Below are 22,037 nucleotides of genomic sequence, written 5' to 3'. Positions count from 1 at the left end.
ATGACTCCAAGATCTCTTTCTTGAGTGGTAACTACTAATTAAGACACCATCGTTTTATATGTATCGTTGGGATTATGTTTTCCAATGTGCATTACTTTGTATTTATCAACACTGAATTTCATCTGCCATTCTGTTGCCCAGTCACCCAGTTTTGTGAGATCCCTTTGTAACCCTTCACAGTCTGCTTTGTACTTAACTATCTGGGGTAGTTTTGTATCATCTGCAAATGTTGCCACCTCACTTTTTACCCCTTTTCCCAGATCATTTATGAATATGTTGGACAATACTGGTCCCACTACTGAGCCTTGGGGGACATCACTATTTGCCGCTCTCCATTCTGAAAACTGACAATTTATTCCTATCCCTTGTTTCCTATCTTTTAACCAGTTACTGATCCATGAGAGGACCTTCCCTCTTATCCCATAACAGCTTACTTTGCTTAAGAGCCTTTGGTGAGGGACCTTGTCAAAGGCTTTATGAAAATCTAAGTACACTATATCCACTGGATCACCCTTGTCCACATGCTTGTTGACCCCCTAAAAAATTACAGTAGATTGGTGAGTCATGATTTCTCTTTACAAAAACCATGTTGACTTCCCCAATAAATCATGTTCATCGATGTGGCTGATAATTCTGTTCTTTACTATAGTTTCAACCAATTTGCCTCGTACTGAAGTTAGGCTTACCAGCCTGTATTTGCCAGGATTGCCTCTGAAGACTTTTTTCAAAATTGGCATCACATTAGCTATCCTCCAGTCATCTGGTACAGAAGCTGATTTAAACAATAGGTTATCTACTACAGTTAGTAGTGCTAAAATTTCACATTTGAGTTCCTTCAGAATCCTTGGGTGAATACCATCTTGACCTGGTGATTTATTACTGTTTAATTTATCAATTTTTTCCAAAACCCTCCTCTAATGGCACATCAATCCATGACAGTTCCTCAGATTTGTCATCTAAAAAGAATGGCTCAGGTTTGGAAATCTCCCTCACATCCTCAGCTGTGAAGACTGTGAAGACTTATCTTCCTTGAGTGATCCTTTAGCATTTCAATCATACAGGGGCTGTACTGGTTGTTTAGCCGTCTTCCCGCTTCTGATGTATTTAATTTTTTTTTTTTGCTGTTATTTTTTGAGTCTTTGTCTAGCTTTTCTTCCAAATTCTTTTTTGGCCTTCCTAATTATATTTTTACACTTCACTTGCCAGAGTTTACACTCCTTTCTAATTTCCTCAATGGGATTTAACTTCTACTTTTTAAAGGATGCTTTTTGCCTCTATCTGCTTTTTTTACTTTGTTGTTTAGCCATGTTTGCATTTTTTTGGTCCTCTATGTTTTTTAATTTGGGGTATACATTTAAATTGAGCTTCTATTATGGTATCTTCAAAAAGTTTCCATGCAGCTTGCAGGGATTTCAGTTTTGGCATTGTACCTTTTAATTTCTGTTTAACTAGCTTCCTCATTTTTGTGTAGCTCCCCTTTCTGAAATTAAATGGTACCGGGGTGGGCTGCTTTGGTGTTTCTCCCTCCCCCTCACAGGGATGTAAAATTTTATTATGCTATGGTCACTATTACCAAGCGGTTCAGCTATGTTCCCCTCTTGGACAAGATCCTGTGCTCCACTTAAGACAAAATCAAGAATTGCCTCTCCTCTTGTGGGTTCCAAGAAGCAGTCATTTAAAGTGTCAAGAAACTTTATCTCTGTATCCTGCCCTGATGTGACATGTATCCAGTCAATATAGGGATAACTGAAATCCCCCATTACTATTGAGTTTTTTAAATGTTTATAACCTTTCTAATGTCCCTGAGCACTTCACAGTCATTATCACCACCCTGGTCAGGTGGTCGGTAATATATCCCTACTGCTATAGTCTTATTATTCAAGCATGGACTTACTATCCATAGAGATTCTATGGTACAGTTTGGTTCATTTAAGATTTTTACTTCATTTGACTCTATGCCTGCTTTCATATATAGCACCACTCTCCCAACAGTACGACCTATTCTGTCCTTCTAATATATTTTGTACCCTGGTATTACCATGTTACATTGGTTATGCTCATTCCACCAAGTTTCTGTGATACCTATTACATCAATACCCTCATTTAGTATGAGGCACACAAGTTCACCCATCTTAATACTTAGACTTCTAGCATTTGTACATAAGCACTTTAAAATATTTTCACTTTTTAGCTGTGTGCCATTATGTGACGCAATTGAATGGGACTCTTTTTCATTTGACTGTTTCCCAACAGATCCTACGCATTGCAGAAAATTAAGAAACCTTTGGAGCTGAGCATAAAAGCCATAAATAAATAATAAAAGCCACAGTGGGTTCTGAGTCTTAAACTAAAATCCCTATTGTTAAAATGATACTGCATTACCCAAATATCTCACGGGGTGTTGGTAACTGATTTCGTCAGAGACAGCTGGCTAGATAGGTCGTTTCCTTGATAAAGCAGCTTTGTTGCTAGCATTTCCCATGGCAACTGCTTACATAAAACTACAGATGTGCTTGCTTAAATCACAGAAGTCAGAAAAGGAGTGGGAATACCAGGGAATGTATGGTAAGGAACAAATCTGATAGGGATAAAACCTCATTTATTTTGGGCACTATCAAATAGTTTCTATACTCTATAATTCTAGAAACTGATACTTCTAAATCAGAATGAGAAAAGTTCCTGAGACATCAAAAGGTAAGAGACTCTATGTATAAACAAGCTGGCATTGCTGGGTCTGGATCACACTGAATCAGATGAAAGTGAAGAATGGGTATTGCGTGCAAGTCCTGACATACAACAGCAAGGTAGTCTCTTACCTGACCATGTTAGGGGTAACCAAGTTGGAGTGGATGATATTCTTGGACATAAAGATTCTTAGGTGGCGTCAGAACAAGTAGTGCAGTCTGACAGCTATTCACATTCTGGGCACAGAGAGAATGTGATAGAAGATGTTCTGTCCGGGGGGGGAAACCTATGGGAGGAAGCAATGTTGAACAAAATATTTCACGGGTTGTGTCAGTTTTGGGGGGACTCCCAACCTGAATCAGTTTCTCAGCAGAGGCAATCACCAAACTGTGAGAAGGAATTTCTCCACAATCTTCTTGTTTGGATATCTCATTAAACTAGTGCACTTGTTTAACAACCCATCATTCCAAATGGCACGAAAAGCATTGGTGATGGTGTCAGAGAGCAGAACAGAATTGTGCCTGATCTTTCCTCACTGACCATCAAGGGCTGAATTTCAGCCAATTAAATAGATCCCAATGGCTTTTAATCATCCTGGGGACCTCAGGAATTGTGACAAGGCTGTCAACGGGGAGATCAGAAAAATTCTTGGTCAAAAATTCTGATAATCTCATGCTTACTATTGGGGAATCAATGCAGAGTACTGGATTTTAAGAACAAATTATCACACTCTTGCTCAAAGAGTGGAAAAAATCAACAAACAAGCTACAACAGACTTTAAGGGACTTTGTTCTGTGGACAAACTCAAGAGTTCAGAATATTCTTTGAGATGTTAAAACACTGATAATGTTTTTGTTATAAGATTGTTGCAGGTAGTGCTACTTCAGTTAAGATGCATATGTATTTCTGTTGTAAGAAGAAAGAAGTATTATATTTTGGGGCTGATGCTTTAGTATCTCTTATTTTTCTTGCGGGTTCATTTTGCCCCTTTTATACTGGTTAGCCGTGTTGTGTAAATTAGGGCAAAACTGTACCCTCTAGCGGAGAAACCTGGTAAACAGATTATAGGGTTTAAGGGAGTCTCTGACGTGAATCTTGAAGAATTTCCTTCTAATCTTCCTCTCAGGAGGCTCCTCTGTCCTTTCTTCTCTCTCAAGAATAAAGTTATTGTTAACTAGGCAATAGCATTTATGCAAACTCCTCCTGTGAGGTGTGGATGAAAAGCAAACTTTGATATCATATATTTGAAATTATGATACCACACCTTGTGTTACAACAAGTACTGAACAAGGCTATTAGATTCAGAGAGACTTGATCTCAAAAGTAATTTTGACAATAAAATAATAAAATAATTTTATGTAGGAAAAAGTAGGAAAACCGCTACCAAAACAGAAATGAAAATAAACCAACATAGAAATGAAATAGAAATCCTGCAGCATTCTAACCAGGAAAAGGATTTAAGAGTTATTAGAAAAATATCCAGCTTTGTGGATAGCTGCAAGAAATGGAAAATAGATTTCTAGGATGCACTAACAGAAGGATGGAATACAAATTATTTTGCTATTGTACTAGCCATTTTCTAGATACCATTTAGAATATGATTTTCAGTTCTGGTCACCTTTTCCAGGAAAAGATATTATTGCCCTTATGTTTAAACCATAGGCATCAAAAAGAATGATTCCAGTATTTAAAAAATACTATTGGAAAAAAAATACTATGAGCTATTTCAGTTGGAGCAGTGAAGAGTTTCAAGGTAACTTAATAGGAACTATTTAAAGCTGTTAAAAGTGTTTAACAAAGGGAATGAGTTCAAACTGTTCTGTCTGGTGAAAGGGTTAAAATAACTCAGGGACACAGCCTAAAAATGAGGCATAAACAAAAAATTCTGGCAAAACCATAAGCATATTGAATAAGTTGCTTAGTAAGAATAGTGAATCAGATAGTATAAATAAGATTAAAAGACAGCTAGACATTTTTATAGAAAGAGAGGACTGAAGTATACAGCAGGATGGCTTCACTGAAATAACTGAATGGAGACATGCTTGTTTAGTACACAAGACTTATTGTTCCAGTGACTTTTTTTAAAGCGTGTGGGTTTTTTTTTTCCCATTAGGGGCCAATGTCTAGTTTTGATAAAAATTCTCTCATTTGCAGTTTCTCCCATATTTAATAGTACTGAGACCAGCGCAAAACGAAAAGTGCCACCTGTAGACTTCCCCTTCAAAATCAAACGTTCTCAACAGCAGATGTATTTGGGCTTTGCTCTCCACTGTCTCTTTCCTTTGGTGGAAGCCGAAATGTGAGCTGGGTTGCGCAGATCCCCATATCAGCCAGAAGCTATTTCTATCCTAGACATTTTTTTTCATAAAATTTCCCATTTTGCTAGCACTGTGTGGCTGTACAGTGTAGATCAACCACTGACATTTAACCACCATGTCGTCTAGACCTGCTCTGAGCCAGATTAGATGACACAGTTGTTAACATATCAGTAACCAGTTCACACGAGTGTCCCTGCTGCTGCTACCATGGCTGGGTCTGGAGCTACACTTCTGATAGGAATGCTTGGAAATTATATACAAAAGTTTGCAGACACAAACTCAGGCCAAGAGTTTCAAAACCCTAACATTAGGTTCCTGAGTCCATTTAAGCATGGTCTGATATTAAAAAGTGCTGAACACCTAATAATTCTAATTGACCTCAGATCAACAAAAGCAACAGCATTTTAAATATACTTAAACAAACACCACCTGGCTTAAATTTTTGTTACAAATTGATGGTTTTCCATCCTTGAGTGCAACCTAGAATGATGACAGAGCCAGCACTTCTACTACCACTTTGAGCTCTGGTCTAGACCACTGGTTTTTGGCCACTCTTCCATCTCTTTTACCCTGGAAGACAATTTTTCTTTATGGAAAACAAGATCATTTTCTTTCACTATCTTACTTGTCATACGTCTCCTCCCACAAACTGGCCTTTTCATTCAAAAAACAAAACCCATTTTCTGAAGAGAAAGAATATACCGGTGCAGGTAGAATTATTGAGCCCAATACTGCTCGCATTAAAATCAACAGAAAAACAATCATTGATTCAGTAGGAACAGAATTGGGCTTTTGGGCTTCATTCCTGCAATGATCTCTGCATGGATTGAACCTCTGTGTCCATATGAAGTTCAATGAAGGTTTGGAACCCTAGTCTACATAACTCCACCATCCATTTTGTTCCTGAAGAACTCACAGGAAACAACAAATATCATTACCCTTTTTAATTACATTTGAAAAATAGCTCCCTTTGCCGTCTCTATGTTTACATTTAATTTGTTGTGCAAAACCCCCCAAAACAGATTTACCTAAATGCCTCCTGCTGACATTCAGCAAGAGATTGCACTTAATATTCATAGTTTAATTTCTGTATAAAAAGAAACTGAGGAATTAATATGAGCCAATTGCATGAGTAGTTTTTTGATTAATAGGACCCCTCATCCAGATATGATGACAAATGCAAACTTCCGAATAGCTCTTTGCATGATTACAAAAATAAGCAATACGAATGGTTGACTAAATTTGCTTACTAGTCTTCTTGTATTCTGACCTGTACCTGGCTTGATGTGTATAACATGTTGCTGCACAAAATGCAATAATACAAACTCTGTCTTTTAACCCTTTCCTAAAAATGCACCTGTTTTGTTTAGATTATTAGAACATAACTTTCCTAATTCCACTTTTTATTAGTCTTTTGGAATTCCATTGTACTTTCAGGTTACCTGTTATGTTGAAGCCTGGAGACCCTGTCCTCTGTTTTCTATACAAAAACTGAGAAACTTAGATCCATGTTCAAACAGTTTCTTTTTAAAAAAAAAAAAAAGTCCAGCACTGCATCTTTATACAGATCAATGTCCAATTATAAGCAGAGTCACTGTGGTAAAAGGTCAGGAAAAAAAATAATCTTTCTGGCATTTATTACTTGGAAAACAAGGCCTTGTATGAGGTCAACCCTCCAATACACACAGAATAAATTATACTGCAGCATTATAAATATTGTACACAACAAAAATTATATTGCAATCTCAACATGATCAGAAAAATGAAGTAGAGCGTGTATTTGCTGATGAATGTGCTACAGATCAGACTGTGCTAGAGGCAAAAATCTAGTTCCAATTAATCATCAATTAATAAAAAGCTTATAATGTATTTCTGCTTAATTATAAATATAGCTTCTCATTAAGAATGATTTAGTTAATCAATTTTTAAATATCCTTAACATTGTGAATCACTTTCCACACAACAGACTAAAATGACTAACAGATATGTGACAGTAAATTCAAAAGAATTCAGTTGTTCATTTTCTCATTGCTTTTGAGACTACAAACAAAAAACACAAACATACATGATGCTGGAGCATTCAGTTTGGCTGACATTGTTAGGAAATGTCATATTTATTTTGAAATAGAAGATATCATAATTAGTGAAAAGGCATAAAAAAAAGAATTGGACACAGACTTTGAGGCAATAAACATGCTTATTTATCAGAATGTATGCTTATAGAGCATTGCCGCTGTCCTAGTATAAATCATTGTAGCAGCTTAACAGACATTTATCTGCATCTTTCTTAGGGTGTGAATGAAATGATTATACTGAAAATCGTATGATGCCATTATTTGACACTTTGCTTCTTATATTGCGATGAATAGTGAAGTCAACGTTACAAATAGGAAAATATAGCCTTGAACTGAAAATTTCTTCTGATCCAGTTTTTTTTTTCCCCTGATATCCAAGATCTTTTCTTAAACCTCACTCCAAACTATGTAAAGAATGGAAATGACTGGATGTTATTTTGTCTGTTGTTGTAATCATATCTAATTTCAATTTTCAAGGCATGCGTAGGCAGAAAGACTGTACGCTATACATTTATGGAAATGTCCATGAAAACAAAATATACTCTAATAGTTTTGGAAAAATACTAATTTTTAATGATTTTTAAAATTTTCTTTGGAATAAAAAAAGAAAGGCTATTGTAGTTTCATGTTTATACTTAAAGATATTGAACATTCTTTGCTCTGGGCCAAGATTTACTGTTTTATCTGATAGTAGTATCAATAGGCTATTCCACCATGATAAACTCCAACTGTAGCACTAATAGGTTTATAATGATTGCTTAAGCTTTACACTTTGTAGGTATTGGAAGCTTCACTCACCTTGCTCAAGTGGCTGGCTTTTAGTTGAAGTAGTTTTCATCTTCAGTGCCTCCCTAACAGACATGTCACAGCAGGAGCCTTTGTTAGTGTCTTGGTCACTGTCAGCCTGATCACTGTCCCCATGCCCGCTGTCCCTCAAGCTGGCTCTTTCTGGGTCCTTGAACGTGGAGCTACTGAAATACATATTTAAAAAAAAAAAAGAGAGAGTTGTATTTACTTGTTCCAATTTGAATTGTACTCTCTGGCAAAGCAATTTTGACAAGAATGCAAATGGGGAAGCCGAGAAAGTTATTTAATAGGCCTTACCTTTGAACAAACTGCTGCCTGCTGCCCATGTAATTGGGCTCTGCGGGAAAATTGTCTGTCTGTGAAAGAGAAGGAAAAAAATACGTATAGTTGTACACTGGACAAATCTCCTGCAGAGCAACAAGATTTCCTAGAGGAGAAATAATTAATAATTCAAAAAAATCCCTTAATCTTCAGATTTGTACATTTTAATTAAATTGGAAAATGCTGGCATGTAATTATGTACTCAGAACAATTAAATGATTCCGATCCACAAATTACCTGCTAAAGTAAACAATGAGGCTATAATAAGTGGTATTCTCCTTCAGTAACCTGACAGATGACACTGTTTATGTTTTTTCATTAGTTAGATATTAAGACTGATGGTTATTAAAGAGGAAAGAAAAAAATTACCCAATTTTTGCATATTATAAAAGTGAATTATTCAATAATGCTCATTTTTAACATAGTTACATCATCTTCTGGGATTCTGATGCTCTTATTGCTGAATACAATTTCATTTAAACTCGTACATTACTTCTGAATTGCAAAAAACATAGTTTAAGAATCTTTCTGTTAGTGGTTTATGGGTCTTTTCTTTTAAATATTACTGGAACCAAATGCAAGCCCTATGCATATGTTTGATTTTGTCTCTCTAATTAATTCTCATCAGTATTAATAGCTGTTTCTGAAAAATAGGGGTTGCATGCACACAATAACATTAAATGATTGTTGTTGCCAAACATTCTTTTAAAAGAAGATATTTTATAAAGTCTGTGACTAGTGTATTTTTAGCAGTATGAGCTAAGTAACTGTAGAACAGGAGTATTTAGAGCATCCAGACTGACATGGAGTTCTGCCAAAGGGAACTGAATTCCCCTTGTATCATCAGCTAGAGTTCTTTGGGAGAAAGAGAGAGAAAGAGACTGTATCTTTCATAAAACACCATATACTATACATTCATACACAACACTTCTTCTTGCAGCTGACTTAGCGACAAAGCTTCTACTGTTTTCTGAAACATTTCATATCACGCCATTATGCTCCGCAGCAATGAGTTCAGGAACGGCATCTAGCGCATAAGTATCAGTAACACAGGGAGCACTCAATTAACGAAGCAGAAGGCCCAAGGTAAGGTTTAATGTTGCAGGACAAGTGTTTACATAAATGACTAGTCGCTTAAATATTTGTTTTCCCTATTCGCTCCCAATTTAATTTCTTAGGTTTGTTTGTTGTTATGTGCAACTGATGAAGATCCACTGTAATAAGAATGATTTGCTGCTGTTTGTAGGTTGTATGGGAAGTTTGGGAGAATGTGACCCTACATCTGAAATCTACTATTCTATGTTGGTTGCTGCAACCAACTATCAAACATCTATCATTCTCCCAGTATATGCAAAATAAACTTAGCTATATAACTTGTGGTGTGTTTTTTTAAACTACAGATTATTTGGGGGAAAAACTACATGCTCTCACCCACTAGTTAACGAAGAGTATTTATACTCTGGGTTTTTTCCCCCTTACTGCTTATTAACTCTTTGGCACAGACAGCTGGTACACTATTACCAGGCGTTTTGTATTAACATTTGAAGCAGTTTCAAATTTCAGATTTGGAATGCACCATACTGTGTATGTTGATTTTAAAATAATCTGATTTTGCACATGTGAGAGTTTACTTTTAAGATGTGTAGCAATGCAAATCATATGTCTGACAATAGAATCAGACTTTTACTCCTCTTTTTTTAAAATAAAATGTTTTAGATTCATGGCTCCAATTCATGGTTGTAGCCTCAAATCTTCACAGTGCTTTTCAAATATAGGGGTTTATATATGCATATAGCAACTGATTTTATTCAGATGTTAGAAGGTAAAATGGATTTCTGTTGTGAGAAATATCATATTCTTAGTTATAATCTAAGAAAACGTAGTCTAGAGAAGTGGAACTTTGGAGTTATGGGTTCTAATCCCAGCTCTTTCATTGGCTTTTTGTGTGACCTTAGGCAAGCCTCTTAGGAGCAGATTTTCAGAAGTGCTCAGTTCTCACTATTGAGGTTAGATTTTGAAAAGTGCTCACAGTAGGAGCTGTAGGGAGCTAAGCACTTTTGAAAACCCAGCCACTTCATTTAGATGCCTAAACAGATGCCGTTTGGTGCTTGGCCCTTTTGAAAACATGATCCTTAATATCTACTATCAAAAAAAGCCTCTGTTAGCTTTTTATTTATATTAAGCTTGCTAGTTAACATGTAGGCTGTAATGTACATATATCAATAAATATTACAGTTTTTAAAATAGGCATGTAAAGGAATTAAAATAACAATTATGAAATGGGAGAAGGAAGATAAACTGTTAGAATATTTAAATACTTATGTGCTCTCTTAAATATTCACATGTTAAATACCACATAACATATCCCCAAAACAACCTCTGCTCCCATATCCCTGTTCAATCTCAGCCTATAGACCAGAAATGTTCTTATACTCATGCACCCTACACTATATACATTCTGAAAACAGCCTACCACTGCTCACAAATCAAGCTCATCCCACCCAGCATACTGTTTATAGCCAATAGAACCAACCACAGACTATTTTCTAGATCCCATTCGTCTCAACTATTATTAGCCAGTGACGCCAACCTCTTGTTCTTATCTATACTAATCAGACATTTGCCTCTTCCTAATCCCAACTATCTATTATGTTCAAGAGACCACCCAGAATCAACACTGTTCCCATCTATCGTTCCATTATGAGGCAAAAAGCCAGTTACCTCATCCAGTATATTTATAGCTCAATATAATTTCCCTTTTTACCTTCCTGAAGTTAAAGATGCTATCTTACAGATACAGTCCACATATTAAATTTAGCTCAATCCACCTTACATCTATTGTCCATGCCTCATAATACTCTGTTCAAACTTTCTATCTAGATTCTTGGAACGGCACCAATCATCACACCATCTGTATCATAGAGCATACATATCCTCCCAAGGAATAATAGCCAAATCACAACAGGCGATTTCTGCAAACTTCTCACCCTCCTTCTTCCGAGGCACTCAGGGTTATGATATTTTCAAAAAACCCCACAATCAATTTTCTTTCCTTCACCAAGGCTTGCACAATACTTACTTATATAAAGGAAGAGAGATAGAGTAGGTCTAGAATATATTACACTTTCATTTGTAATCCATGGGCCAGTGCCAATGGTATACCTGGGGAAAGGGTGTAAATGGCTTTTCTCCATCTCTCCCTTCCAATCCTGGGATCATCTGAAGGTATTTGATCACTGGTGCAAGACAAAACAAGCCATGTTACACTGTTTTGTACTTGCCCCATAGCAGTACTGCCAGTATTCTTGGAGCAATGTGCGTTCTGGCCACACAGCCTTCAGTCTCCAATCCCAAGGGGATAGGAACATGGTGCATACAGTAGAATATACCAGATTTGTATGACCTAGTGATTTGCCTACTCAAGGGGAAACCCACTTGACTGAGTGAGCTAGCTGTCTGCTTTCTGCTGCCAGAGAAGCACAGAGGAGCTGGGAGGGAAGAGTGGCAAAAGGATCTATAACTAACAGTTATAAAACGTCTAATGTTGTAGGTGTTATGGTATAAAGCATAACCCTGCTAGATGCATGACAGTTTGGTATTTGGCAGCAGAGTTAAAGTTGTTTTTTGAATATTAGATGTGATGTTTTATAAATGAACATCTATTCATGAAGCTGTATGGAGTGAGTATTTGATTATTTACTTCCCATTTCCATTATTTTAATTTTTTGTATAAATTAACATTCTTTGGAATACATACATTTGAATTTAAATGTTAAAGTGAATTTTAGCTGAAAATACTTTTTCTATGCCACGTTACAAGGGATAAGAAAAACAGGGTTCATAATGGAACCCTAACTGCAATCTTAACTATGGAGCTGCTATCATCAAAGTAAAGGTTAATGACCTGTAACTCAATAATAATTCAACTAATTTTCTTCATATTATACTTAGCATAAAAACAAACAGTTGGGTGCCATCCTACAATAAGTCCATTGTTACAAAAGAACACACACAATTACTAGATAATCTATGTATAGTTGCAGAACTAAGTGTAAAATCCTACTCCTTCAACTCCAGAAACATAGACTTTTACCACTTCTTGGAAACTCCCTACCAATGATGAGCTACAGCAGGGCACGCTTAGCTAGAGGGCAAAATCCTTACATAGACTATCCTTACATACACTGTAACCATTGATAATAAATACTAAACATTAAGCTTTGAGGCTGAGATTTTCAAAGGCACTTAAGGGAGTCAGGTTCCCAACTCACATTGATTTAAATGATTTGGGTGCCTAACTCACATCGGTTGCATTGACAATCCCAGCCTAAATGAGCAGACATTAAAAAAATTAAAAAATGTAACACTGATGAAAGCAGATATGAAACATTTTCACCAAACTTCATCTTAAATATTTTCAGCAGACTTATTAGTCATACCACTTTATGCCACACCGCTGCAATTCTAAGCAATGTATGGCTTTTGAAAAACCTACCACCAGCAAAAAGCATTTTGTTGCACTCTGACTACCCAAAACCTTTCTATGTTATTAGCTGCAGATCTTATTAGTGGCATACTGTATGCCCATATTCCTTGCTAACTTTTGAACTCGTTTACATGGAACACACTCATTTATACAGTATAGGATAAGACCTCAAGTGCCACTGGTATCACACAACCAGAGTAACACAGTCAAACTTTAAGAATCAGTGGCATTACAACAGCAGAGAATTCAATCTTTTGTGTTTGGAGGAGAAGGAAGATAAAAGGGCAGGCAAACTACACCCCTATTAAACACTATTTATGATTTTACATGTTGCAATCTAAGCAGTTGCCTTGATCATTTTAATTCTTAGGAAATAATTTATTGGTCAGTTTTTGACTGAACTAGATGTTGAATGGATGTTCAAGAATCAGAACTGAACTGCCATTTATAATTATTAGAACTGTCCACAGAACCATTGCATAGTAGGGCCTAGTTGGGGCAGCCATGCTGGCTGCTAGGGAGGTGTTTTCTACAACAGATTCAAATATATTTGGGCAGAGAGGTGACTGCATTTTACATGTATTCTGTGATCAGGAATCCCCATATAAGGGGTGCTGGGCAACAGCTACTAATCTGAAGCCTGGAGCAGCCCATCCAAGGGGCTACACTAATGCACCCTGGTCTGCTCCCCCAATTGAACAGGCAGATAGCATTACCCACCTTCGCACCAAACCCCCACATCAGCTTTTAAGCATCAGATTTTGGAGATTTTATTCGGAATTCAAGATGTTCACTGAGTAAAATTAACTAACAGTGCATTAGACAGGGATTAAGCACGGTGATGATAAAGTACTGAAGAAGAACACACATACAAATTCTGCTCTTAGTCATAAGAAATGCTGGCCGCATGGAATTTTAAATTGCATGCTGTGGTACACACCTACCTATCCGCATTCTCTGATACCAGCTTGGATCTGTGTACTCAGAAGAAATACATTTCAGTACACCAACACTGCATTTGCTTATTACTTACATATGGGGAACTCAGAATTCTCAATTTCCAAATTCACAACCATGTGACCCAGAAATTTGCATGTCCACTGGTTAGGTTCTACTATTTAATTTTACAATGGCTACTACTTGCAAAAAGATTAATTTAAGAGAAAGGAAAGGAGGAAATTGAGATAATAAGAGGCTGAATATTAGGAACAACTTCCTAATGAGATCCACTAGAGAGGGATAGTCTACTACAGAAAGATATGGAAGCCCCACCATTTGAAACATTTTAAACAAGACTGGATACAGCCCTAGATGATGTTGTATTACAGTGAACATTCCTCTAGTGGCAGGGGAGGATAGTCTTGCTGAGCTAAAAGGTCTCTCCCATTTTTAATTTTTGTTAATCCTTGCAAGGGAAGAATGTGGGTACTGAAATCTACATTATTTGAAATGAAATGTTTTTAATGTTTTGTAGATGAAGAAGATTTCCACGATGGTTCTAGAGGTTTTGTTCTTTTGGGAAGATTTGCAGGAGAAAGGTACAACCCTCTGGGATCCACTAAGTTTGCACGCATCCCACTATTCCGCAGCGGGACAACATAGGGCAACTTCATGATACCTGTGGAAATTTTCCCCTCCAGAGTCATTTCCCTTGGGTATTATGACAGAAGAGTATGATCTGGGTCCACGTTGGAAACATCAGTATGTCCCTTACATAAATATTTAATTTCCAAAGGGGCCTGAACCTTGCCTCTTAATATTTGTGTGCACAAAATCACACATCTCTGCATCCAAAGGTTTTTACTGGTGCAGATTTGGGTGTTTGTGCATGTGTAGAGCTTCCAAAATCATAGATGCAAATTTAAAAGCTGTTTCACAAAATCAGGCCCACTATTACACTGCAATTCTCCAGTCTGTAATCCACTATTGGTACATTTCTCATTAGCTTGCACAAAATGATTAGAAAATAAGACAGAAAATTCAAGCTTGCAACTTAACAGCTCCCTCCCTTGCAAAAATAAACGTCTGAAAACAACACAATTCCAGAAAATTTTAGAGAAACATGGTATTCAAGTATTCTTGACAAATTGTGTCCAGAAATAACTGTCATATTTAGAAGAAGATTTATTCTAATATCTAAAAAAGAAGACAAACATTAATCAGATTTATGAATATTAGGCAACTAGAATATTCATAATCTTTCTCAGATTATGTTCTCAGAATTACAAGAAGAAGCATGACATCTGCAAAATGTGTGATTCAATGCAAGTCTATTTTATGTAGGTGTTCATACCTGAAACCACAATAAAACAAAATGTCTTTGCTGACTCTAACATCTTTTTAATTAAACATTAGCAGAAAATGAAATGGAACATCTCTCCCCTTTATCAGACTGCCACTTAATATCTAATTCAAACATCTTTCAATTCTTTTTCTGAAAACCTTAATTCCAAGTATTTTCCACCCAGTGAAACAGAGCTCTTACATACTGGCAATCACTTCGCAAGACAAAAGAACTGTTTTCTGCCAAATCTAGTTTTGAAAGAACAGACAATTGTCTTGATTTTGTTAGAAACTGTTTATGTTCCACATGGTATAATTTTCCACAAAGAGAAAGAAAAGATTTCTTGGTAAATCTGCTGCTGAGTGTGTTTACTTGGCCTGAAGATTTAGTTTTTTATTTCGGGATAAAAACCTTAAACCTCAGACCTTTACCATTAACAAAAGGTATTGGCCCAACAGCGAACAAAGAGTTGTACATAAATCAGTAATGAAGAATTTTACCTATTTGGAGGATAGAATTAAAAAGTGACACCATTCTAGACAAATCTAGGAACAATTGTCCTCTTATGTGCTGTGCTCTCATTTCCTTCTGGAATTGCACCGCTGTGGTATATTTTATATTACATATATACATGGCTGGGAAGCTTCACACTTCTAAAATGTGGGTTTCCATATTAGAAAACGTGCAGTGTGCTTATATGATTTTTCCAATAACATATGACATTGTCCAAAAGCATATTTTCATTAAGAAAACACATGATAAACAAGGGCACATGTGCAGATTGTACCACCAGCCTCTGCTGTAGGGATACTGACTGCAGGTTCCTGGTATCATGCATTTCTTTTGCTTTTCTTTTGCCCAAAGGAAGAAGGATTCTTTTGGGGAGGCCATGGATTGCACATTCAAACCCATATACATGGAAAGCAGAGAACAAAAGAATGAGCGATATCCACCGCTCTCTACATCTGATATAATAAACTAGAGCATCACAGATTATCCTGGCCAAATCAGTCCCCAATCCATGTATTATTATTTATTTGCCAAGTTCTTCCAATGGTGTACTTGGCAATTCACCAGACAAAAAAGATGCAAGAATACTTGCCAGATTTCCCCCTAGCCCTTGTAAAAAGGAAAAGTGAAAGATAGATGGGAAAGGGGATGGATGGATCCTGGCCAGATTAGCATCTGAAATAAAAGACACAAGAGAGAATGCAACCTCTCCATGATCAATTCTTCCCCCCTCAGAGAGAAAGCTCTTTCAGACTAACACATCCCTTTTTCTCCCCATCACTGCAAGAGGAGATACAAGAGACATCTAGCAGCCAAATCTCTCTCCACGAAAAAGAGAAGAACTGGGGAAAGGGTGACAACCTCACTCAGTCCATGACTCCTCTCCTACTAAAATGGCAATCAGAGGGAAGACTTTGAGGGTCCAACTCTTGCTTCCCTTTGTGCATAATGGAGATTTTTTTTTCACTAGGAGGTCTTTCAGCCTCATTCACATGAGATGTGAACATCTGATGAGAACATAAACAAAGTGAAGGAAAAGCAGTAAGAAAATATTTAATTGTAATATGACTTCTTAAAACAAACTATTTTTTGGAGAAGGCACAAGAAATGCATATAGAAAGACGTGCCAAATACCACACTGTATAAAGAGCTCTGGCTGAAAATACAATAGCTCTGCCTCTGCTATTGCAGAGCAGAATCAATAAATAAACATAATGAAATTCATGACACATTATTACATTACTCTGTATTGCCTCTATTCATTTAAAAAAAAAGATGAGCACATTTAAAATAATTCACAACATGTCAAATGCCTGTGAGCATTGCAGCTGAGACTGATGCTTTAAGAGGTATTTGTGAAGTTCTTATGAGGGGACTTGATATGACTTATATCAAAGTTAAGATGGCAGTATGGGAAACCAGAACAATAACTACTTCACTCTAGCCTACTAGTATAGTTGTATCCAATATATTTTCACTTTTGACCAACGATATGTACTTACTAGAGCCACACTGTCAATAAAAACCACATTAAGAACCTTTTGAAAGAGCTTCCCTGTCAATTAGGCTGCAGATGCATCCTATTGTTCTAGTTTTCCTGTCAATTTAATATACTGGATCATATTAACAGCACTGACTTGTCAATAATGTAGATCTGAATCCTATTAATGGAGTTATGCTGCCAATATAATCGGCTTTCTATTTATCGAGCTCCCCAGTATTTGGAAAAGCTGTGAAATGGGATTATAAGGTTACGTTGTGTACATCTGTCTCTACACTATGTAAAATATTTCAGGAATTTGATCCCACCAGCTGAAGAAACACCTGTCTAATCATTTTTTTCCCATCCCATGAACTTCAGACAACAGAACAGCATACCATCACTGAGAGGATATTAAATCACGCTCACTTATCACAACACGTTTCCTGCTTGTTCTAAGTAACCCTGTAATTTTACAAGACATTCTACCTGTGTGCCACACATGTAGGAGAAGTGCTACGGGATGTGTGTGTGCTATCCCCCCTGCGTGAGACAACATCTGTGCTAGGAAAAATACAAGGAAGGCTATGAAACTAAGCATGCTTTAGGAATGAATACCTGAAGCGCTATGTAATTTCAGTGCTTATTTAGCCTCTGTGTCATGCTGTATAATCTTGGTGTGATTGGAACTTGTAAGTATAATTTTAGTGTAACATGGACCCCTGGAAATAATTAATAAGAGGTAGTAGTTCGTGCATAAAATAACAGTGAAAAGTTCAGCAAGCCTCCTATTTAACAGAAGCCTTAATGAAGTTGAACATTAGTTGCTTTTAACCACATTCATATTAAATAACTACTTTGACTGGATTAGCAGAATATACAACAGACCATTAAAACCTGATTATAATTTTTTTTGTTAAAATTGCACAAAAATAATTGCATTAAAATGTACTGGGCATTGCTCTTATCAAATTAACTCTGACTTGAAAATATGGATTTAAAAATTATAGTCCAAAATGACAGTTAAAGGTCAATGAATCAAGTTTCCAATTACATTTTCTGGTAGCAGATGGGTGCAATGAAACCTAATGATTGAATCTGAAATGCTTTAACGCATCTTTTATCTATGGCTCTCACTATGTTGAATCTACCTTAGCATTCCGAACAAGATGTTATGTTTACTACAACTAACTGACTCAGCTACAATTAAATGACTAGATGATATCTGCACCACCTTATCACTGTATCAGCTTGCTCCAGGACTAGTGAATCACAAGCAAGAAGAGATAATACATCTTTGATATCAAATTTGATACCAACGCCATCCTGATTTACTTATTAAATGTTAACACTGAAAGTTAAACCAATTAAAATTACATACAAGCTGACAAAAGCAAGGATATTAGAAGTTAAGTAGACAGTCCAAGTATTTTTGCATAATTAAAAAAAATATTCTCCTTCCTCTCCCCCTGTTTGCAACCCTCCCTTGGAACTATGAAAACAATCTCTTTATCTTTTGACATTTTTCTTTCTATCATGCACACTGGTCTTACAATGCTCGTGAATGCTGAGCTGGGGGCATTTTATTTTTAATTTTGAGTGAAATCCCAACGTTCTTACTCAAACTTCCACTTAAGCAAGCAAATACTTCAGGAATTGTCCTATTCTTACTGTTATTGTTTTCCTTTTTTTACAAGCACTGAAACACGTTTTCTAGGGGGGAAAAATCTATAAAAGCAACAGTATATGGTAGGGGGGGTAGATCAAAATGTGTCCTTTTATTGGTATACTATCCTGAACCCACAGTATACTGATGGGGGGGAAACAGAGACATTCTGTTTTGAACGTCTTAGCTTTATTCAGTTTGTTTCAACACCTTAATTTGCTGTTTATATAGTCTGGGGCTGCTCCCTTTCCATCTAAAGATAATGGCAAAATTCACATCAAGCCTTATCCAGAGCCCACTAAAATAAACTGATGTTTTTTTCCACTGTCTTTAGTGTGCTTTGGATCAGCCCTTTACTTCAGCTGAAGCAGAACTGAGTACTTACATCGGGATTATATTCCCACATACATATAAACTGAATGCTGCAGAAAGTTGCAAAGGCGCAGGAAAAAGATTACAATGGGCTCTTAACAAGTGAAATGATGGGTGAAGGAACTCCTGTACAGTATGTTCCACCTCCCCATACACACTTGCAGATGCCCTTCTACACAGACACATGGTTGGGGTTCAGTGGGTTTTTGCGGGTGATGATAGGGAACGGTGAATGACCAAGAGAGCAGACCCTGTATATGACATGTTCTACTCCAAACCCAGCAGATTTCCAAATGTAAATCTGCACAGGTGTTAGTACTCTGACTCCATGCTTTGTGTCCAGGGGAAGTCTATGATATAGTATAATTTTAGAGCCATGCTGCTAGGGGCAGAGGACACAAATGAGCAGGGCATTGGACCTGCCTGTCGGTGCGATACTTATGAAATATACAGAGGCAGATCTGCATTTTCCCACAGTTCTTTCAGTTGCCTTTTTCTTTAAATTGGTGCCCTTCATCTGCTTCTGGTACTTTAGGAGTTGCTAAAGAGCTTTCAGAATATCTTCCTCTCTTGAAGATTTTCTCAGAGCCAGTCAGAAATTAAACCTTTAATTTTATTTAATTCTTCATTGAAGGCCATGAACTCTACATTATTTACTTCTGTCTGGGTTACTATTTATTTAGGTTCATGTAACTATTTATTTCAACATTTTAAAGTTGTTATTCATGTACGTTGGTTCATGGATATGATGGTCTATTCTCACATAGATATAATTACCACGAACTAGCACTAGTTAGAGTCACATCCTCTGTATACAGAAACAGCTGCAGAACTGAAAACTGAACCTACAATGAAGGAACACCAAATTATCGAATCTGATGACATCACATGCCTGCGTGACGTACATCTGCAGTTGTAAAATTTTGTGATGTTGCTTTATTATCTATGACATAAGATAAATAATTTAGGCCTGCACAAATTTAACAAGAGGTTATGTCCTTAAATAAATGTTTGAACCATTACAGTCATGTATCTTCACATAAGCACTGCCTCTCTCCCTGTAATACATTGCCACAGTTGTGGAGGCTTTGAAGCTAGAGCTGCTTGGTAAAGTAGAGAGAGAACAGCTGAAAAGGTATTCTCCGTAAGGAGCCTGGGATTCTGGAATGCCCTCCTGCCCCATTTCAAAATAGCATGGATTTTTGTCAACTTTCAGGGCAGAGCTGCTGGGCCCATTTTTTTCACCTGGGGATGGGAGACTGATGTACAAGCCAATATATGTGATTGTTAATATCTGATTATAAGCAGCTGCTTGGTAGGAGGGTGAGCTGACTGAACTGGTGGTTTGATTTTATAATCTTATTTAAATGGCAAGGCACTCAGAGCCATCATATGGATGCTTTAATCAAGAATAAATAGATCAATTGATATTGTGGTGTGATGTATAAACCTATTTTTTCCCCATGGATTTTCAATTAGTGGGCTGTAAAGGCTCTAAGGAAGCCATTCCAACCTGCTGTGTTTGTGACAATGCCCAAGTCAAAAAAATGCCCGTAAAATCAGTTGAGAGTAATGAAACAAACAATTCTTCTGTCAAAAAAATCCCAAATCACAACAGCAACAATGAAAAATAAAATCAAACACACACAACATGTGAATGTAAAGAAAATGGACACATTAAGGTTCCTTAAATTGCTCTCTTTGAACACTAATAAGGCACTAATCCATAACACAGGCTAATGCTGCTCCCTGCAGGTGGACTCATGAGCCCATGTGCAGCCACACTGACTTCAACAAGGGCTCGATTTGGAGGCAAGAGTTCATCTGTGCAAAGCTGTTTACAGGCTATGAGCCTAACCACCCAATCTTGAAAATACCTATGCACACAAGTAAGTTTACTCAGGTAAGTAAAGTTCATAAGAACTTGAATAAGACTACTCACATGAGTAACTCCGGTGGACGTTTCAGGATCTGGTCCTGGTGGCCCACAGACATTCCACTCTAAAGAAACATGGAAGTTCGTCTGCCATTGTGGACAAAACAAAAGATCCTATCTGAAACCATCAATATTTTCTGCAATCCTAAAGGCAATATGTGGCCCTTCAGTTCACACACTATTACATCAATGTTACTATATGACTCTAAGAATGATCCAGCTATTGTACTAAAACTAAACTTGTTTGTTTGTTAAAATCTGGTCAGGGATAAAATAATAACATATATCCCAGTCCTGTTTCTACTGAAGTAAACTTTACTGGCAAAACTCCTATCAGTTTCCCATGCAAGCAGAATTGGGTTCTCACTCCTTGCCTGAAACCTTATATGTCAAGTTTCAATTTGGAGAGAATTTTTTATGGCAGTGCTATAGAGCCCTATTTCTAGAGATTTATAATGGAAGTGCTGACTTAATCTTAACCACAACATTACGAACAGTACCAGTGTAATAAGTAGACTATACCAAACTACTAGCAACCCTAAAAATTCTCAAGGAACTGACAGACCCTGGCAAGAATTAATCTGCCATTTTCACATATCTGCCCAAGGGAGGTATTGTAATTGCAAAAATTTACTCTTAGACTGCTGAGACGCATAGTAATTATGTTTCTTTTTTTAATAGAAATAGCCACAGGTGGTAACAAATTGGGTTTTAAGATAGGGAACTGGGCCTGTATTCTAACCCAAATTACTATGTAATTGTCTTGATTATAAAATACTGTCGAAAACCTATTGCTCAAAATTTAAATCAGAACAAAAAGTCTCCTTTAAATGTATTCTCTCCTCCTCTTGCTACTCAGCATGGGTACCCATTTCTTCATTTATTGGAATCAGCAAGACAAACACAACTGCAAGCAATCCATAATAGATCTTTGCCAACACCAGCCAAAATTCCTGCAGCTTGCATTTGTTTAACCGTAGCAGTTTTAACTTCTTGTTTTAATTTCATTCAAGGATAAACAGTAGCCTTACGGATCAGGTCAAGATTTGGAAAGCTAGCCACTAATTATTAGGATTGTTCTGCCAAAAATCAAAGTG

At 36.8% G+C, this 22,037-nt stretch overlaps 1 protein-coding gene across 10 annotated transcripts in view; it reads right to left on the bottom strand.

The window, feature by feature from the left end:
• The window catches only part of PCDH17 (protocadherin 17), a 103,273-nt gene that overhangs the window by 64,122 nt on the left and 17,114 nt on the right, over positions 1-22,037 (bottom strand). For 7 of the 10 annotated variants that reach the window (XM_074961584.1, XM_074961610.1, XM_074961620.1 and 4 more), the window contains 2 exons: positions 8,183-8,241; positions 7,877-8,049 (listed from right to left, as the gene is read on the bottom strand). In XM_074961584.1, coding sequence (XP_074817685.1) covers positions 7,877-8,049; positions 8,183-8,241 — 232 coding nt within the window. Of the gene's footprint in view, positions 1-2,816; positions 2,972-7,876; positions 8,050-8,182; positions 8,242-22,037 lie in introns of all 10 variants that reach the window. The other 3 variants (XM_074961639.1, XM_074961647.1, XM_074961601.1) reach the window with 2 other exon arrangements.

This window comes from Natator depressus, chromosome 1 (assembly GCF_965152275.1).
Source record: "Natator depressus isolate rNatDep1 chromosome 1, rNatDep2.hap1, whole genome shotgun sequence".
In the NCBI taxonomy this organism is placed as follows: Eukaryota; Metazoa; Chordata; order Testudines; family Cheloniidae; genus Natator; species Natator depressus.
This window is presented reverse-complemented; position numbering and strand designations above follow the sequence as displayed.